This window comes from Poromitra crassiceps, assembly GCF_964638095.1.
Source record: "Poromitra crassiceps genome assembly, chromosome: 16".
Taxonomy (NCBI): Eukaryota; Metazoa; Chordata; class Actinopteri; order Beryciformes; family Melamphaidae; genus Poromitra; species Poromitra crassiceps.
In genome coordinates, this window is record NC_139645.1 from 35,146,118 (window position 1) to 35,167,857 (window position 21,740).

The following is a 21,740-nucleotide window of genomic DNA, read 5'->3' on the forward strand; positions in this document are numbered from 1 at the left end:
TTATATGTACTGTATTCATGTAATTCATATACAAATGCCAATTAGATGGTGATCTGCATGAGAAATAAAGAAAAAGAAGAAATCCGTTATAATGATCATCTGTTTATAGTGATCAATTTGACCCGTCCCAAGCTGATCACTATAAGAGGAGTGCACTGCCTCATGGTGTTGTGTCACAAAGTGTGGTGAAATATTGACTCTTATTTCAGATGTGTATTCTTGTGTTTAAATATGCGCAAATGTTAATAGCGGTAATTATTACCAATTTACATATTTTAAACACCTCGTTATCAGACTTATGGAGTTAACGCAGTAATGAGTCCAGAGGTCACACTTCCGGTTCGTACGTGTAAAAGGCAATGGGTTTTTGTATGGGGATTTTGGTTAAACACATGAAATGAGGTCTGTGGTTAACAAAAGTTTATGACACACCAAAGTTTGTGTTCAGTAAAGATAATCTTCACAAACGAAAACCACTTTTATGGATTTGAAGTGTAATAACCAAAATCCCCATAAAAAAATCCCATTGCCTTTCCCCCTACGAACCAGCATGCTGGTCATTTCTGGGTAAGCCTAGAAGAATACGTCAACCCTGCTGTACTCTATTCCAGAGGTTCTCAAATGTTTTTCAGCCAAGGACCTCTTACAAGATAGAAAATATACCGGGGACCCCCTAAATCTGATTTGTGATTTTGGGCTAAGCTTAATTGTTTCCACGGTAACATGCTTGACTTTTAATTTGATAGGTTTGTTATTAGAATGTAATCCATGAACCATTTTAGATTGAAAGCATAAACTATTTTCGTTGAACTATGAAGATTTTGCAATTTTTTTACATTACATTACATTACATTACGTCATTTAGCAGACGCTTTTGTTTTGTCCAAAGCGACTTACAATATCACAATTTGTCAACAGTACAGAAAACCACTATGCAACACAATCAATGACAGCCAAGATATTTTGATAGACTAGCACCATGTAGAAAGTAGTTTGGTGCCATCTTGAACTGGAGACCTGAAAATTTTTCGCGGACCCCCTGGCAAAGTGCCACGGACCCCTGGGGGTCCGCGGACCCCCATTTGAGAACCACTGCTCTATTCATTATGACTTCCTTTTTTGTTATTTTTTCTCTTGTACTGTTGCCACCGATATTGGCTGATAACCGATATATCGGTATCGGCCGATATTTTGGCCGATATGCCGATATTTTTTTATTTTGTATTTTTTTTGTCTATATTTGATCTTTTTTCTTAACTCAAGTTATATTTTATATTTGTTCTATTTGTGTTTTTGTATTTCTAGTTATTTATAATTATTATATTCCCAGTTCAGTTTACTGTTTCATTGCATTGATGTCATTTTGGACAATAAAGTTTATTGATAAGCTGTAAAATATCCTCCCTACATTACATTATCTCAAGTCATGTCAAGTCATATCTTTGTCAAGTGATATTTGAAGGATCATTGCAAAAGAATTGTGTAATATAATGGTGTATTATATAATATAAGAATACCGGCCAATATATCGATATCGGAATTTTTTAACTTCCTAATATCGGTATCGGCATCGGCCTCCAAAATCCAGTATTGGTCGGGCTCTAGTATAAACCCATCTTGTGTTTCCTGTCTCTACCCGCACATTGTTTTTGCTGTATTCAATTTGTCTGTTTCTTTATATAAGCAAATAAATAAATAAAATAAAAACACTTGTGTCATCAAGGCTACAATACTAGTTAAATGTCCTTTGCTTTCATTGTTTATATATATTGTTTTCCAGCAACCATGATAAGTCTTCAGATCCATCAATGTGTGCTGAAACTCCCTGCCTTGACTCAACATTCACAATAGAATCTTTGAACGTTCTAAACTGGACTCTGCCTGCTTTATTCTTCAAGTGAACCAGTGAGTGGGGAACAAATTAACCAGGTGGAAGAACTAGTTTTTAGCTGTCATTAGAGTATCAGCCTCAGGAGATGTTTGTGTGGTAGCTACACTGTATCAGCCTCAGGAGATGTTTGTGTGGTAGCTACACTGTATCAGCCTCAGGAGATGCTTGTGTGGTAGCTACACTGTATCAGCCTCAGGAGATGTTTGTGTGGTAGCTACACTGTATCAGCCTCAGGAGATGCTTGTGTAGTAGCTACACTGTATCAGCCTCAGGAGATGTTTGTGTGGTAGCTACACTGTATCAGCCTCAGGAGATGCTTGTGTGGTAGCTACACTGTATCAGCCTCAGGAGATGCTTGTGTGGTAGCTACACTGTATCAGCCTCAGGAGATGTTTGTGTGGTAGCTACACTGTATCAGCCTCAGGAGATGCTTGTGTGGTAGCTACACTGTATCAGCCTCAGGAGATGTTTGTGTGGTAGCTACACTGTATCAGCCTCAGGAGATGCTTGTGTGGTAGCTACACTGTATCAGCCTCAGGAGATGTTTGTGTGGTAGCTACACTGTATCAGCCTCAGGAGATGCTTGTGTGGTAGCTACACTGTATCAGCCTCAGGAGATGTTTGTGTGGTAGCTACACTGTATCAGCCTCAGGAGATGTTTGTGTGGTAGCTACACTGTATCAGCCTCAGGAGATGCTTGTGTGGTAGCTACACTGTATCAGCCTCAGGAGATGTTTGTGTGGTAGCTACACTGTATCAGCCTCAGGAGATGCTTGTGTGGTAGCTACACTGTATCAGCCTCAGGAGATGTTTGTGTGGTAGCTATACTGTATCAGCCTCAGGAGATGCTTGTGTGGTAGCTACACTGTATCAGCCTCAGGAGATGCTTGTGTGGTAGCTACACTGTATCAGCCTCAGGAGATGTTTGTGTGGTAGCTACACTGTATCAGCCTCAGGAGATGCTTGTGTGGTAGCTATAGACTGTATCAGCCTCAGGAGATGCTTGTGTGGTAGCTACACTGTATCAGCCTCAGGAGATGCTTGTGTGGTAGCTACACTGTATCAGCCTCAGGAGATGCTTGTGTGGTAGCTACACTGCTGCTGCTGCTGCTTCTGTGTCTTGACTGACATTAGGTGAACGTTGCTCTCCTGACTGATGAGGCTGCTTTAACGTCTGCCAGGCCCCCATGCGCCCCAGAAAACACACGGCGACATAATCTAGTTGGCTTGTCAATCAAATCTGATGCTCTAATACAAAATAACCCTAACCCAACAGGATTGTTGTTGCTAAACTCACCCGCTCAGTAAACTGCCATTGTTAAAGTTAAAGGTGTTAAAGTCAGTTTGAAGCGAGTCAGTCCCGTTTGTGGCTTTTTGCGCTATGAACTCTTTAGGATACTACTGACTATTTACGAACGCACCCTTTGTAGCTTTTCATTAATATTCATTTTCATTTTCTCTGGAAGTGGATCACCACTGTTTTGTGCTGTTATGTTTATTAGCTTAGTCACTCACGTCTACACTAGCTTCGCCGCTGCTACTTTTAGCTAAATCTCGCTTCACCCAAAATGTTATTCACATAAAAAGACTATATCCACAATGCTCATTATTTTAGAGGACTGCATCTTGAACTGGAGACATCAAATGGAATTTTTGCTAACTACAGTATGACCTGTGATGGTGGTGGTAAAAACAGCTCACTGCCATAACAGCTACATGACATGTACTGTAGCTAAGCAACACGATTGAGGGATGGCTAACATTCATATGCTAACTGTAGCTGCCTGGTAGCCAACAATGCAAACTATGCCTATAATAACTGACAGCATTTAATTTTCACACGTTTGAAAAGGGGGATTGATGCTCTACTACTAATGCTCTACTGCCATGAATTTTGTAAAACAAATATTAATAATCATATAATCATAATTATCATAATGATTTTAGGGTTGTCCCGATACTGGCCTATTTTGCTGTACTCACCCGATATACTGACACAGCCACGCGCCCGATACCACTTTACACCTATGGCTCACACAGCAGAGAAGCTTGGCTGTAGTGTTCACTATGACAGTGTGTTTGTTAGCATCTCTGCCTGGAGCGCTTTGTGAGGAGAAATAAAAAAAGCTATCAGGTCAGTAATCAGCTGATGCCTGCACCGCATCACTCGCCCATTCACTGTCTGAGGTCAGACTACTAGCAGTTAGCCGCGTACCCTGCAACAAGATCGAACACTTTCTGTTCAATTTTACAGGTTAACATTAGTTGCTCTTCTAGCACACAACACAGTGCTGTGGAACAAGCAAAGGCTTACCAGATCGCTGTAATACGTGCTACGTGTCCCGTAATCCATACTGCCTTAAAGTTTAACGTTTTAAAAGTGGAACGTAAGGCCTAAACGTTAATGTCTGTGAAATTAGCGACAATTTTTACAATTTCACTTCCGGTTTATTTGTTTTTCCTTCAAAATAAAAGCACGATAAAGTTCGTTTTTACAATAAACATTAAAGTAGTAATCTAACTATGAACATAATGAACATGAGGAACCTCTACCTCTAGTTTAATGTTTGAATGAAAATAGACCAGCAGAACAAATACAAAGGAAATGCACAGATATGTGGTTCAAATGGTTGATTCATAGCATACTTTATTTAATGGGAAACCTTATTTTCTTATTTAATCAGAAACTTTTGATTATAAGGCATCAAGAGAAGAGACAATCAAGTATAGCCATTATGCGAAATGTGTGTGGTCTTGTGAAAACTAGGTACTTCTGCAGATATATACTGTAACGAAGTGGGTATTCGTCCAAGGAACTGGAGACTTGAAGTTGGTACAGGCTTTTTATTCTTGTCTTCACAATACACGCTCCTAGCAGCTAGCTTCGCTGCTAGCTCTAAACCACCCGGTCAGCTCGCCCACCCTGGCCTGACTGGCCTCCGCCCCGGCCGCTGGTCACATACATCCCCTTCCCCCTAGGAACACACCCACACACATCAGTTCCTAGCTGCGATCCAGACACTTAGGTTGCACATCACATACAGGTAATACCTGGATTACCCAAACACGTTACATACTCCTCACCCAACATTAGCTCGACGCCCACGTCGACACCCACAACCCACACATATCCCCCTGTACCAAAACACACCAACACAACATTTTTCCCATCACCACATCAAATTATAATTCCCCAACAACCAGTCTTTTCTTTTCAGCACCCCCGTCATAATGTCCAGTTTTTCATTAGGTACTCCGTAATGTCTAGTTTTCCATTAGGTACCCCCATAATGTCTAGTTTCCCATTAGGCACTCCATAATGTCTAGTTTTTCATTATTTCCTTCTTTTTCACACATTTCAATTCAAACACAAGCCCCCCACATTTTCCTTAGCTTTTCTTTTAAACCCCATTTCCATCCCCCCTTTTCCCAGCTTCACCAATTCCCCTGAAGCACTCTTTTCGGCCCCCCCTTTTTGCTTGTTCCAGTAGCAAATGCACGAACGAGCACCGGATCGACATCCTCGTCCTCCGGTCTCCACTCGCGCCCGTCGACTCTCCAGCTGACCCTGGCGTCGTCCTCCCGGCCTCGCACTCGCTCGTCCTCCCGTCCCGCTCCCCCAGGGGGCGGCGTGTTGAGGACAGCAGGGCGGACACCATCGGCGTCGATCTCCACCTCGACTTTCTGCAGTGCAGCCGTGGGGGTTGTGTAGCGGCATGGTTGGGCCGGCTCCTCCAGCGTTGACCCCTCTCGCTCCCCCGGGGATACGAGCGCCGCTCCCCCGACTGTAACAGCATTGCAGGTGATGTCGCTCACTTCCCTCTGGCTGTTCAAAACGATCCCCGCTCCAGAGCAGCTAGCCTGGGCCGGCTCAACAGTCACTCTCCTGCCCAGCACAATCGGCTCTGTACTGCCCCGTTGCTCCGCTGCTTGTAGCTCAGGCTGCTCCCCTGGCTGTGTGTCTCTTCCAGCGTTCGCACTCTTAGTGCAGTCTCTAGCTAAATGTTCAGGCGACTGGCAAGCCCAACAAAGCCTCACCTGTTCACCGCCTGCACGTCTCTCCTCTCTCGCTGTTCTCCAATCTCCGACAGCTTCTTGACATTCTCTGGCTAAATGTCCAATCTCGCTACATGTCCAGCAGGCTCCCTGCTGTCCATGTCGTTGTCCCGCATACCCGGTCCGTCTCCCGGAACCGCATCGGCACCACCTCGCCACGTGGCCCGGCTCTCTGCAGGTCCAACACAGTCTCTTTCGTGGCTCTTCCGGCCGCTCTCCCCGCTGCATTACCTCCGCGCTCATCAAGTCCACCCGCTGCATGACTTCTCGCAGCGCCCGCATCACCTCCACTGCCCAGGCAGGAGTCTCTTGCACCAGCCGTCCGACCTCTCTCAACACACGGGCCTCCATGCCCGCCAGCATCGAGCTGATCCCCGCCGTCAGCTCTCCTTTCCTCCCGTTCACCGATGGCCATTCTCCGGAGATACTTGATTCTCCGCGCACCATCGCACGTGGTTGCAGCTAGCAGTTAGCAGTTAGCACCCCTGGTAGCTAACTTACTAGCGCTAGTTTCTAGAGCCAAAAAGCCGCACCACCCGTCTCTTTTGCCGTTCCTTCTCACCCTCTCCCCTCTCGGCCGAATCAGAGGCGTTACCGCTTTACTGTCTGACACCAATGTAACGAAGTGGGTATTCGTCCAAGGAACTGGAGACTTGAAGTTGGTACAGGCTTTTTATTCTTGTCTTCACAATACACGCTCCTAGCAGCTAGCTTCGCTGCTAGCTCTAAACCACCCGGTCAGCTCGCCCACCCTGGCCTGACTGGCCTCCGCCCCGGCCGCTGGTCACATACATCCCCTTCCCCCTAGGAACACACCCACACACATCAGTTCCTAGCTGCGATCCAGACACTTAGGTTGCACATCACATACAGGTAATACCTGGATTACCCAAACACGTTACAATACTAAAGAAAATGACTAAAACCCATAATCTTTAAAAGTTATCTTTTAATTAACCATAAGGGATAAAGAAAACAACGTTGTCAACCCAATTAATACTCCGTATCGGTATTCGGTATCGGCAAGTACCCAGATGCCAGTACTCATACTCGGTCAGCAAAAAAGTGATATCGGGACATCCCTATATATTTATATACTGTGTATATATATATATACTGTGTGTATATATACACACATATAAGGCTGTACATGCATGTGTACATACAGGCTGTATATACATATATAAGGCTGTGTGTGGCTGCTCTAACCTGCTAACATGGCCGCCGAAATGAAAACCAACAGGTTCCACCAAACACATGCTGCTCATGCAGGATGTGTCCCGGGTGTAACAGTGTAGTTGGAGCAATTTAACTTCCCAAGACATTAACATCTGTGTGACTTCCATCACAGCCACACATCATCATTCAATCAGAATCCTACCTGAACAGGTGATTACATTCACCTGTGTCACTCAAAGGCTTCATTCAGCTGCCTGCTGCTGCTCAACACAAACGCATGCGTGATTCAACAAGAGACCCTTCTCATGGGGGCCATTTTGTGTCAAAAAGGCAGGATAAACACAGGTGCAAGCAAAACACTAATGAGGGTTTCAAACTTCCATGATTGGAATTTGGAGTTATTTCAGTGGGTGTGAGTACTTGCCTTGACAGACAACTCCTTCAGCCAATCAGTGTCGCCAAATCCAGTCCTTAAGCCAATCAGTTAAATCAAAATCCAAAATCCACTTGGAAGATCAGTAAAAACGTAGAAACTCCGCTGTTGCATACTCCTGTGTCCTGTTGTTGTGTCATTGTTGTTATTGAGTCTATTTCTACCATAACTGCACTTGTCGCTGTTTAAACTTGACGAACGTTGATGTTACTGCTCGAGCCGCAAAGCCCTGGGAGCAGCCATTACTGCTTTGCCGATGATTGGCCGGTTACGATGTCAACTACGAGACGGCTCCCTGATTGGTGCACTATGGAATTTCTGAAAACACCTGCAGCCCCGGTCCCGCAGAAAGAAAAAGAAAAAAGAAAAGTGAGTTGACGTGAGCGGATGGTTTACCAGGCTAGGAGTTCACTAGCTGTCGTAGACAAATGTCCAATGTCGGAATGAGACCATGAGCGTTTTGCTGGAGTTGTGGCGCGCTCCCGTCATCTCAATCGTTTGGTGTACATACAAAGACAAGTCTTGTTGATTCTCAGTTCATTTAATATGCTATTACATTGTTATCCATTTACATGTTCACACTCTTTTACAAAACAGAATGACACCAATAACATCATCATAATTGGTACAGTATGTAAATGTATCCCAACACATCTGAGGAATGTGACTTTCCATGAGTCCCTGACGCATTTTCAACAGTTTGTTGTTTACACAGTATTTACACATCTGAACTGAGCTAACGGGCACCTGGACCCGGCACAGGAACCACGTGTTTGTAGCCATCTTATGCCGCCTTCCAGTTGTTCTGGGAACTAGGAATTTACCAGCTCACTTCACGGGAACGCCCCCGTGAGTTACCTGAACTGGGTTTTCCTGCTCTGAACTCGGGGGAACCTCACCAGCACCGACCTCAAAATCCAAGATGGCAGCTCCGTGCTTCAACAGTAGGCTAGTGAAAGCTGTAGTAATAGTAGTTTATTAGTACTTCTGTCTTATTTGTCTCATTACATCACTTGTACACACGGTACTGTCTACATTGTATCTATGTTGCTAACGTGTTTGTGCAAAATACTGCGTGATGCACTGACCTGGCTAGAGCTAACCCTGGCTGCCTTTGCGACTGTTTTACTGGAACGCGTCAACTTGGGTGTGACGTCATTCAACTGTGAAATTCCTAGTTCCCAGTACAACTGGAATGCACCATTAGTTTGGAGTGTGTGCGTCTCCTTTGTGGATTTAATGCAGGGGAAAATCCCAGCATGCACAGCACTGGGACAGGACAGAAAGTGCAGTCCCTCCTCCAACCTGCTATTTTTGCTTCATGTTTAAAAGGGCACTGGCCCAAACCTACATGTGTTCAGTTCAACATACAACACAACCAGCCTACATGTGTTCAGTTCAACATATAACCAGCCTACATGTGTTCAGTTCAAGATACAACACAACCAGCCTACATGTGTTCAGTTCAATATACAACACAATCAGCCTACATGTGTTCAGTTCAACATACAACACAATCAGCCTACATGTGTTCAGGTCAACATACAACACAACCAGCCTACATGTGTTCAGGTCAACATACAACACAACCAGCCTACATGTGTTCAGTTCAACATACAACACAACCAGCTCACATGTGTTCAGGTCAACATACAACACATCCAGCCTACATGTGTCCAGTTCAACATACAACACAACCAGCCTACATGTGTTCAGTTCAACATACAACACAACCAGCCTACATGTGTTCAGTTCAACATACAACACAACCAGCCTATGGTCAGCTTAGAAATATGTCTAAGAGCACCTTGATAAAGTTCACAGTGGTATGAGAACATTTCCAAACATCAAGCTCAATACAAACAGAGGGGCTCAACTCAGAAAGCAAAGGAAGAGACAAAGAGAGTTGAAAAAGACTTGAAAAGCTTTAAGAATAGCCAGCCTGTGTTCTAAAGACACAGCTTGTTCTTTAGAGATGGCTATTCTTCTCCAGTTGACAGAAACAAAAGTGTCATTTCTCCCCCTCCTCCTGTCTCTCTGTCTTGAAAATATTAATAGAAAAGACAGTGAAGATGAGGACGTGTCATAAGTGTGTCTGCTCTGTCTAATATTAACATGAAGGCACCTGGAGCATCTCTCAGAGCAAAAGAGAAGGGATAGAGACACTGCAGAGCATGTCATCATTCAGACACCACGCCCAAAACGGGGGAAAACAAAAACTCAGTACTACTATAAGTACAGACCTTGTTGCCCTCTAGTTAAAGTTTAAATTCACTCACCCCGTAGTTATACTATAACTACACTCCTTGTACCCCGTAGTTATACTATAACTACATGCTTATTTGCGGGCTGTATTCTAAAGCGTTACCGACGTCCGCAAACTGTAGCCTACATTACTGTTATCAATGAAATCTTGAAAAATTAACTTTTGATGTGAAAAAGTGTGAAAAACTAAAGAAATTAGATTGTTGTGATTTTGTTTGCATACATTATTAAATAGGTGCACGCATACCCAGGTATTTGAACTAAAAGAAAAGAAAAGTCATTTTCGACTTTAACTATGAAAAATCAAAATCAATGCTATCAAAATTAGCAGTGAATTATTATTGCTAAATTAATATTTTCTATAAAGGAAATAAATAGGAGTATCAAACGAAATAATGCACTATGATATACATACAAATTACCTATATCTATAGAAGTGTCTCCGTCATTTATACTCAGAATGTGTTTATTTCAAAGTGTTTGTAAAGAAACAGGTGCCATTGGGAATAAAATAGCTCTGGAAGTAATTTTATGTGACAGACATGCAATACTTTACACCAACCAGTCAGAACGTTGTTTACTGACACCAACCAATCAGAACGCTGCTTACAGAGTTGCATTCCGGACATTCCTAGCATAGCAGAAATGCCAGCCAGCAACCTGCAATTGTTTTTCCTTTTCTGCTAAGACGAGATCAAAGACAAACGTACCTTGATTGCTCCGTGACGCTGGAGAAACTTGATTTTACTTGATACTAGACTCTGGATTTTGCTGGAAAAGTTATATTTTTGTCTACTTACGTTCGGTTTTGAGCTACAAGCCGAGACAATCCTTTTGTGGCTGTATATTGCGGTACCCGTTATCGCGTGCAGTGAAGCAGAAAGCAAATTCGGTTGTTTTGTAAAGTTAGATATTAAAACTGCTGTCTGCTCTATTCCCATGTTACCTGTTTCTACAAAGTGGATGGAAAACCGGTGTGTGTGTGCTGTGCTATTTCGCAAGTAGCAAAGTTATACCAGACATCTGCTGGTGAGTGCATTTTATTTTGTGAGTGAATTAGTTGAATCCGACCTGTGCAGACGTTAGAGGGTTCAAGGCAATCAGATTTTCATGTGCAAGTCATGACATTTAGGTTCATGAATCCCATTATGTTTGTTTTAGGATGGCGAGTGCAAATCACTTATTGTAATTTGACACCCTGCCTGTTTATTTTGCGAGCGCGGTGAAAATGAAAGTAGATGGAGGGTCGAGCAACTAATTCACAAAGTGATGTTTATCCAAGGAAATACATTTCTGATTATTCTATTATTGTTTCTATGTTTATTTAGCCATGATAATTATTGGTCATGTGTATGGTTGAATTACTGAAGATTGATATGCACAAAGAAGAATAACATTAACACTAGTAATTGAATTAGTTTATGGTAATAGTGAATGAATGAGTAATTTTGTTTTGGCCTATCCAGGCCGGGTCTTCTTGTTTCCCCTTGTGTCTCCCTGTCCGTGCTTGTGTTGTTGTACGTCTTCTCTGGAGTGGATTTCGCCTGCTGTTCCCTGGGCTACAGTTAGTGGTTGCATAGTGCAGTAGTCGTGGCGAGCCAACCTAAAGGACGATCCTGAACGAACTGAACTGTTGCTTTCCCGTTTGCTTTCACCTGGAAATCCCGGTAGGACTGGTCTATACCAGAACACTCAAGGATTTAGTTGATGGACTGAGTATTCTTTCATCGGACAGACGAAAGGAAAAAAGGGAAACTTATTCATTCATCTCTGGTTATTTTTGTGAAGTTACTTGTGATTTTCCTGTCAATTGATATTGCACTATTTTTGTTAAGAGGCATTTTATTTGTTCCTCTTGTATTTTTGCACTAAGGTCAAACTGGTTTGTTGCTAATATATACTTATACCAAAATGATCTAACTCCAGCCTAAAAGCTAAAATAGGTAAAACCTCTTTAAAAACTGTCTCTAAAATAGGTTCCAAATAAGTTATTAAATAAATACAAGTGTTTCTTAGTATAAAAGGTGCGACTGCACTATAAAAAGTTATTTAGTTAAAAAACCCAAATGTTACACTGTAAAAAGTGACAAAACAGGAATTACACTGTAAAAAGTGAAAAAACCTAATGTAGCCTAATCAGCCTAATTAACTGAAGGCTGTCTACTTTACTACTGTCTCCTCTACAGCTGTGAAGCGTTTTGTTGATTAGAGCAGCTGTGAAGTGGAGTGATCTACACACAGTGAAGCGCCAGTGCATGCATTATCATGAAATATTGGCACTGGTAGGCAAGGGCGCCCGAAAACGTGGGTGCTGGGTCGCGCGAGCACCCACGGAAAGAGCCGAGCACCCACCGGGAAATGAGGGGAGAGAGAGAGAGAGAGATAGATGCCTATTACTGTGCCACAGGCAGATATCTCTCTCTCTCTCACTCCCCTCATCATTTCCCCGTGGATGCTCGGCTCTGGGCTCTGGGCTGTGGGGGCTGGGCCGCCTGGGCGGGGTCGAGTCATTTTACATGATAGCAAACTCAACCCGCCCGAGCCCCGCCGGCAGCCCCGGGTTGCAAAACGAGTTGATCCAAACATAGCCCGTTAATCTGATTGGCTGCATGAGTCAGTGCACTCTACGTGACCCTGCTGACGTAGTGACATTAACACACTTGTGGACTTGAGCGGTATCTGACAGAGAGTGACAGACAGACTGACAGTTATCGACAACAACTAGAACTAGCCAAAAACAAAATGAGGAGATTTTGGATTAAACCTAGTGGGGTTTCCACCACCACCACAACGACTTCCAGTTCCACAACAACCAGCGTGGTTTCCAGTGCGACTGGGACTACGTCTACTAGTACCACCGGCGGCCGCGCCGAGGCCAAGTACTTCATCATCTGCGACTGTGACTGGTGAGCCGGCGGGCTGCAGAAGGGATCATGGACAAAAGAAAGGGCGGACTTATCAAGCTAGCTGGAAAACCAAATTCCCATGGATAACCTATACAAAGGACAAAGTATTTTGTGAGGTGTGCACTGCAGCTAAAAACATGGGGGCTCCGCTTCCCTCCACATCACCCCATCTAGAATCTTTGAAGGCTTTTGTACAAGAAGGCTTTTCCAGCTGGGCTAAAGCATTAGAAGGATTCACAAAACAATTCATCTGACGCTCAACTCCAAGGGGCAACACTTTCCTCATAAAGAAAAAATAACATCAATGGTGAGTGAAAAAATAAAACCTTTTCTATTTAATAGCTATGCGGGCCTATTATTGTTGGTCAATTAATTGTGACAGTGCAATGTGTACAGTATTATGTTTGGCTTGTGTTGGTGTGGTGTCTCTGAGCCACATGGGGCTTGGTGTGTAATTGAGCTATCTATGATTTATCTTCTAAATGATTCCGGTGGCATAATTATTATTTTCCGTGCATTATGAGCCTCATAATATGAGGTGTAGTAGTGTATGTTAATGTTGGTTAAAACCTTTGATCTCTCAATGTGTCTGTGTGGGCCGCTGACGCTGTTCATGTCCTATGGTGCTGAAATGAGTGTGTGGTTGAGTGCTTCGGTCGCTTATTCCTATTCTGTCGAACTGAAGTGGTGTGTGTGTGTGTGTGTGTGTGTGTGTGTGTGTGTGTGTGTGTGTGTGTGTGTGTGTGTGTGTGTGTGTGTGTAGGTCGCTGTTAAATCTCCTATGGTGCTGAAATGTGTGCGTTTGCGTCACTGCAGCTTTATCGCGTTTGGGTCGGCTGGGCTCGGCTGGGCACCCACTGGCACAGACATAAATCGGTGCCTATGCTGGTAGGATCCCTCTTGTCCAATCAAATTGCCCGGCCGGAACTAACTGTTGTATAATTACTGATAACGCCGCTTTCTCCTGTGAACCGAACCTAGTCTCTGATGCGCTGGTCCAAGTGGTTGTTGATTCTAGAGGTAAAAAGACAAGTCTCGGTGGTGCAGTGGTAAGCACTATCGCCTCACAGCTCGAAGGTCGTGGGTTCGATTCCCACCTGGGATGAGGTGAACGCTGAAGGAATGCGTGCCCGTCCGCATGTCCTCGAGTGCCCACTGCCCGGGTGGGGTCGGCAAAAGGGCCTTTCTGTGTGGAGTTTGCATGTTCTCCCCGTGCCTCCCGGGGGTTTCCTTCATATAGGAACCCCCTTCACAAAAACATGCAATATCCTGGTTGCTAATGTGGTTCCTCCTCTGGTCGTTAAGGGCGCCTGTTCAGAGGGAGGGGAACTGGTTGGAATAGCGTGAACCTCCCACGTGCTATGTCCTACCGGTGAAGCTTCATCTGGCAGGTGAAAAGAAGCGGCTGGCTGACTGCCCATGTCTCGGAGGAAGCATGGAGCCAGTCTCGGCTCTCCCCAGATCGGCAGAGGATGGAGTAGCAACCAGGATTGAGAAATCAAGTGAGCACTAACGGGGGATAAAATGGGATAAAAAAAAATCTGGAAAAAAAAAATTACCACCCAGTATCTATTCTAAGTTAGAGCTGAGACCGGTTACACATACACGCACGCACGCACGCACGCACGCACGCACGCACACACAGACACACGTGACCTGGACGTGACCTAGGCCTCCAAATATAAATACAAGCGTTGCATTTGTTCCCGAACAGTATAGAGACACTGCAAAACACGTCATCATTCAGAAGCCACGCCCAAGACGGGGGAAAATACAAGGAAGCACTGACTGATGACTGCAGTTAGCAAAACAAACCGCGGCTAACCGGGGCGAAGGGAGGAACTCTCGTCAGATAGAAATAGTTTTGTGGGGTTTTACAGGGATTTGGACAGTTTTCTTTTTAGATGATGTCAAAAGATTATTTCAGTACACTTCCTCCAATGGAGAGGGAAAGGTACATCGAGAAAATGAACTCAGTTGGCCTGGAGCAGTGGCCCTTTTCATTGCCCAAACAACGCTGGATAAACGATCCCACACATGATGAGCTTTTAGGCATGTTTAAATTAATGAAAATAACGCTGGTGTAACGTCAGACAGATGGCATCAGACACACTGGTGTTCTCCTATGTCACGTAGTTGCACACAAACATCATATATATGGAAGATGAACAGTCCAACTTACTTCCTTGACAGCTAAATCCACATTTTCTTCTCGGGAATGCTCAATGGCTTCCTTGTTTTGCTCGGGACTACAAAAAAACTTTAATTGGCGATTTTTTACATTTGTTGTCTGCGCAGCCCACCACACAACAGCTTTTAATTCAAGGAAAATTACGCTGGTGAATGGGAGTGAACGGAGCGATTTCCCCCGTGATGGGCGTGGCCTATTTCATGCAGTGTCTATGGTTTTCCACAGCCACGCCCACTTAGGAGACCTGAATCTATTGGAGTCAATGGGAGGAGTGAAGGTAATCTCAGATTATGACCCCATAGTCATCAATATTCGGTCCATTTTCCAAAGTCACATTATCTTCTGAACAATAAATGTTCTTCCATCTCGCCTTCTTCTCATGTGTCTGACATGCTGCCTCACTGCAGTGTGACTGTTTACATTGTGGGATTAACAAAAGTTTATGATACTTTGAAGCGTTACTTTTTTTTAAAATTATTATTACCATTTTGATGATTTTTTTTAAATAATAAAAGTGGTCCTCATTTGTGAAGATTATCTTGCTGAACACAAAGGTCTCAGTTTTCATAAACCTTATTTCAAGCAATTAACCCAAATCCTCATACAGAAATGCCATGACTTCCTGACAAGGGAACCAGCGCAATGGTTTCTGTCAGACACAGCTGCCTGTTGATTGGCTGTTGGTGGTCATGTGACTTCCCGCTCCAGGTTCAAGGTGTCAGGAGAGCTTCCTGTGCTACATGTGAAGATCTCCGACCAGAAGATCCAGGTTGTGCTCGAGCTGGTGGACAGCATCCCCCTGCCTCGGATAGGCTCCGCCCCCTCCACGCCCACCGCCAAGGTACGCATGGTTCAGTCCATACAGGCTCCTCCCCAACCGCCAAGGTATGCCTGGTTCTGTCCATACAGGCTCCTCCCCCAACCGCCAAGGTATGCCTGGTTCAGTCCATACAGGCTCCTCCCCAACCGCCAAGGTATGCCTGGTTCTGTACACACAGGCTCCACCCCCAACCGCCAAGGTATGCCTGGTTCTGTACACACAGGCTCCTCCCCCAACCGCCAAGGTATGCCTGGTTCTGTACACACAGGCTCCTCCCCCAGAGGAGTTTTCAGAAGAACAAAAATGAACATTCACTGAGAGAATGTCTCTGATGTTTGAACCTGTGCTTCTCCTGCAGGTTCTGCCTCTGGCGCCGGAGATCCAGTCCCGCATGCTCAGCCTCCCCCCCGCCCTACTGGTCGCCATGGACACAGATGGGTGCTGATTGGTTACTTTAACATCCGTCAATCAACACCCGTTTGATAAAGACATTCTTATGTAAAGACAAGACTGCCCTGAACCTGGCAGGCACCAGAATGTCTGTCTGCATGCCTGTGATAGACACACACACAGTATATAATTGTATAGAATAACATAGTACATTTTATTTATCCTTTTTGGGGGTCAGTTCTTAGGTAATTAGGTAATTTTTGTTGGTTTGTCTTTGTCAAACGTTTTCTTTTTTCAGTTGAGTGGGTTTTTCATCAGTGTTTGTGTCAGTTTGTGTCATGTTCTTGACTAATGTGTTTGTCTGTCAGATTCAGATGAAGACACCAGTGAGAGGTCCATGGACGACGAGCAGCAGAGATCAGCGCTGGAGGAGCTCATCGACCTGCACTTCAAGTTCGAAGTCAAGTCGGTGTGTCGGTTCACTGTGTGTGTGTGTGTGTATGTGTGTGTGTGTGTGTGTGTTAGTGTTGTCACGGTTTTCGGTACTTCAGTACTTAGTCTGTACTACATTGTTTTCGGTACTTCGGTACCTGTTTTTGCATGGTACCGAGGGTATAGTTTCTTTATTTATTCAATAAACAATACTTGAGGGCTACATGCCACTGGTGTTGCACTGTGCACTCACTGCCATACAGAGTTGAATGTAAGAAGTAAGCAGAAGCACATTGTTTTGTTTTAAAGTTGAAGGCTACATGCCATTTGTTCATTGGAAATGGTTGCATACTTTAATAAAGGACAATATGTTGAAGAAATATCAGTCTTTTTACCGTGGTACCGAAATTGGTACCGAGTACCGTGGAAATTCACTAGTACCGGTACCGACTACTGAATTATTGGTACCGTGACATTGTGTGTGTGTGTGTGTGTGTGTGCAGGTTCGGCTGCAGCTCACCCGGCAGGCCTGTGAGGAGCAGAACCTGCTGGCCCTCAGCGTGTCTCAGCTGGGAGCCGAGGGCCAGCTGAGAACCTACAACATGAACCTCACAGCCTACCTGCACCATGTGGGCCTACTGTGACACACCAGGTACACACACACACACACACACACACACACACACGCAGACACACCTACACACACACACACTAGGGGTTGCACGCCTCCTGATTTTTTCAAGTCGACGTTTCTATCAATAAAGTCGAGTCGACGTCAGCCAGTCATCACGTGGTGCAGTGTTGGTAAAAAAAATACAAATAAAAAGTCTGTCTCAATCTCTGGCCATGTTCACATTACAGGCAAATCCGATTTGCTGATAAAGTCATTAATCATCATTATCTTGATTGGTTTCCCAAATCTGATTTGGGAGTGTGTCCGCACTGCCACAAATCTGATTGTCATGTCGGATCTGTGTGTCCAGACCTAAACAGCCTATCTGCATGGGTTGCTATGGTAACGACGTGGGCGTCAGTAAATATGTACGTTGTTAACGTGGTTTTCCTGCGCAGAAGCATTTGATGATGTGTTGTGAGTGACGTTCAAATCAGATTTGGTGGATCTGCATGTCCGCACTGAAGACACATCAGTCAAAAGCACATTTGAAGCAGATTGGAAACTACCTCCATATGTGGTTTGGGACAAGTGACACAAATCAGACTTGGAGCATCCAGACCAGGGATTCCGTTAGCCGGTAATTGCCGGCTTTTAGCCGGTATTTGTTGCCGTGGGCCGGCAAATTAAAAGGTCGCCAACTCAAGTAGCCGGTTGGAAATGCCAAATAAATAAATCCATTAGGCTATATAAAATAGCCCAATATTGTGTGACCAGTGATGTTGCCATAAGCTACAACTTAAATATAGACTTAAATATTATATATTTTCGCCCCGCTGTTATGTTGAGTGGTTGGGGGGCTGGGGACGAAGAAAAAATACAGCAGACGCTCCATGCGCACGCTGCAGCTGTTCAGCATCCCGCGCCCGACAGGCCTCGCAGCTGACAGCCCTTTGGATTGACCCAAGAGACCGAAATGTCAACGCAGACGTCCCTCAGCCAGTTATTTTTATGTAGGCCTAACGATGGTCCAGAACGAGATCCAACCAGCCATAAGAAGCCGCCACAGCGAGGAAAAGTTGGGTTGATAAGAATCGCTTTTGCTTTGCACATGTAGTGGAGCGCTGATCATGAAGAAACTGCCACGGCCGTATTGTGAGAATTTTCGCAGCGACAGAGAAGTCCTCTACAGGTTGTAAAGCTTATTATTATGTTCGTTAATTTAGCCATTAATGTCAACATCATTTCAGCATAAATATGCCTATCGCGCATCATCTCAAAGCTCGCAACACGCAACAAGCGATTTCGTTCTCAGATGTAGGCTACAGGTAACACAAGGCTAATATTCTTACCTTTGCCCTTCTGTTTAAAGTAAGGCAAATATTCTCATCTTGTGAAGTAGGCTATAAGTCCGTTCTGAAAGCGAGTTGGATGCCCCCGTGTCAACCAGCTGCAGTCCCTCGTCATCGTTGTAATGGACTACTTCAGAAAATATAGGCTATAAAGTTTGACTGACTGCACATCTCATCTTTGGCTTAGTTCACACCGGTGACCCAAGCCTTGCCTACGCCTTGCCTTTACCCACGTTTTTAAATAGTCAACGAGGCTGTGTACACCGGGCGCCTGAGCGTGAACCCTGCGTGTACCCACGCCTTGCCTGTGCCTTGCCGATTTTATCGTTTAGGCGTGAGTTCTATTTTCAAGCCGACTAGGCGCGTGCAGGCAGGCTTCTTCTGTCAATCCATGAAAGAAAAACACGACAATATCCGTGGGAAATGGCAAAGTCAACTGAATTTCAAAATAAAATGGAGTTACTACAACAGTCTTGAGCAGAGAGAGAGAGAGAGATTGACGTGTGGCTATCACGTGGGGCTTTCTCCCCGTTGGCAAACACATATTCAGGAGAGAGAATAGCGACCGAAGAAGCAAGATGGACAATGTTGTTGTGTCAGCACATATTCTTGCAAGATTACCTCTCTAAAAAGTCAGAGTCAGACCTGGTTATACATATCCAGCATCAATAGAACATTAAATATAGCCTATCAGATTTATTTGACCTACCCATGATAATTCTGGACCACACGTGAAAAAATACAGTCGGGACAGAGGAGAGGTGCTTGTGACTCGGCTCAGGTTCAGCGTGGAATAGGCGTGCGGTGTGATCGCAAAAGCGTGTAATAGGTTCACGCCCAGCTCAAGGTCTGCAGGCGTAGGCGTGGGTTGAGGCAAGGCAAGGCGTATGTTCTCCGTGTGAACTTAGCGTTTGGCTTGTTGCAGGTATAGGCAACTTCTTAATTTAGATTATCTTTCAAGTTATTTAATTTCACGTTCTTGGATGCAAAGAGACATTTAATGTATATATGGAATATATGACAAACTCAGTTCACAAAGCTTGTAACAAGTTAATTCACTATAATAAAATACATTTGTTGGACGATTGGATAATAGCTTTTGATTTTTCTGTTTTATTGTTTAATCTTAATGGGTCTGCAAACCCAACGTGTTCATAACGTGTTAGCTTCAGCTTGAGGAGGGAGACCAGTCTGACGGATAAGTGCCACTGATCATGAAAAATGCTGCATGTTTTACTTTAACACGTTCACTGCCAATGACGTATTAATCCGTCAAAAATAATCCAACGGTTCACTGCCAATGACGTATTAACACGTTAACTGCCAGCGACGTATGCATACGTCAAGCAGAATCCAACCGTTAACTGCCAGCGACGTATGGATACGTCAAAAAAATCGTTTTTTTTTTTTGACGGTGGATCCTTGATCTGGCCCTTTTGCATCTTCTATTATACTGTTAGAGCCGCCGGGCGTGTGCAATCCATTCCGCCGACCCACTGAGTGGCGACGGTGCTCAGACTATTGAGTGTTGTTTGGCCAGAAACGCACGCATTCCAGCTGAGCTCAACCGAGGACCCAGAAGCGAACGAGCCTCATTCTCATACTGTAGGCGAAAACCTTTCACACGGGCGCACGGCGGTCGGGGCTTCCACAGGTGGACTGGGTGGAAAGCACACTTTGAAGCGCGCAGCATAAGCCTAGAGTCACACAAGGCTTCGTCAAAGCTCTCAACCGAAAATCCAAGAACGGATTAAGCCACATCCAGGCTCGCCGACGAGGGACCGCCAGAGAGAGGCTGCTGCTCACTGCTCAGACAGGCAGGAGAGACTGGCTTGTGACTGACAAACACGGAGACACGCCCACGGAGGGAGGAGTTGTAAGGAGAGGGGGTGCGGGTGCTGCTATGGAGGAAATTACTGTTCAGAACTATATTGTTTATGTCTGATGTCTCACTGATGCCAAAAATAAATGGTTAAAGTGACTGTTTGATATTGAATTTCACAAAACTGCGATTATCTCAGCTTTTTGTCTCAGACGCTGAAACCATGCTGTACTCAACGGCTAATATCTACATAACTACTAACTCTACAAACTAACTCTTTTAGACAGAGAAAGCACACATTCTATTAGTACTTTTGTGAACTTTGTGTTGACAAACTCCAAGCAGAAAATTATCTTTGGCTCTTGTAAAATGAGCCAGAATCCTCAAAAAAACCCTCTGGCAAAAGCTACCTACAGTAAAAAAAAAAAAGGCTGGCAGTGAATGTGTTAATACGTCAAAAAATTTTTTTTTTTTTTTTTGACGGTGGGACGTTGATCTAACCCTTTTACGTCTCCTACACCAGAATTGGAGGTATTGAATGTGTATAATCTATTTTACCGACCCACTGAGTGGCGACATGTCTCTCCACAGTAGAAAGAGGCGACCCAAAACTGGAGGGAAAAGCGAGAGGAAGCCGTTCTCATACTGTAAAATTGATGGCGAAAACGCTTTCACTTTCACGCTGATGCACAGCGGTGGCAACGGTGGGGGGTTCCAAGAATAGATTGGATGCACACTTTGAAACACGCAGCATAAATATGACCAGAATCGCAAAAGCTTCATCAAAGCTCTCAACCAAAACTCCACGAAACGAGCGAGTCCACCCAGACTTCCTCAAAGAGCGGCCGCGCAAACAGGCACAGCAGCAGCAGCAACTTCGTTGTGACACGCCCGCTGCAGAGCCAGGGAGGCAGGAGGAGAACACACACGGAGGGAGGAGTTGGAAGCAGAGGGGAGTTTCCTGCTGTTATGGAGGAAATTACTGTTCAAAACTATTGTTTAGATGTCTGACGTCTTACTGATGGCAAAAATGAATGGTTAAAGTGACTGTTCTATCGAATTTCACAAAAAGCCGTTTATCTCTGAATAATTTTTCTGACGCTGAAACCATGCTGTATTCAACTGCTAATGCTTACATAACTACTAACTCTACAAACTAACTCTTTTAGACAGAGAAAGCACACATTCTATTAGTTCTTTTGAGATATTGTGTGTTCACAAAATCTTAGCAGAAAAGAATCCTCGGGTCTTGAAAGATGAGCCAGAATCCTCAAAAAAACCCTCTGGCAGAACCTACCTACAGTAAAAAAAAAACGTCTGGCAGTGAATGTGTTAACTATGAGCTGGTTTTAGTTAAATATCTATATAGATTTGATTCAGACCTGGGTGG

The 21,740-nt window shown here is 44.4% G+C and overlaps 1 protein-coding gene across 1 annotated transcript in view; it reads left to right on the forward strand.

Annotated features, from left to right (window-relative positions):
- LOC310791606 (intermembrane lipid transfer protein VPS13C-like) overlaps nucleotides 1-21,740 on the forward strand; it is a gene marked incomplete at both ends in the record, with an annotated part of 155,036 nt that overhangs the window by 24,711 nt on the left and 108,585 nt on the right. The window contains 5 exons of the mRNA XM_083653271.1: nucleotides 12,677-12,730; nucleotides 15,630-15,806; nucleotides 16,100-16,179; nucleotides 16,500-16,600; nucleotides 17,067-17,192. Of these exons, the coding sequence (XP_083509397.1) occupies nucleotides 12,677-12,730; nucleotides 15,630-15,806; nucleotides 16,100-16,179; nucleotides 16,500-16,600; nucleotides 17,067-17,192 (538 nt within the window). The remainder of the gene's footprint in view (nucleotides 1-12,676; nucleotides 12,731-15,629; nucleotides 15,807-16,099; nucleotides 16,180-16,499; nucleotides 16,601-17,066; nucleotides 17,193-21,740) is intronic.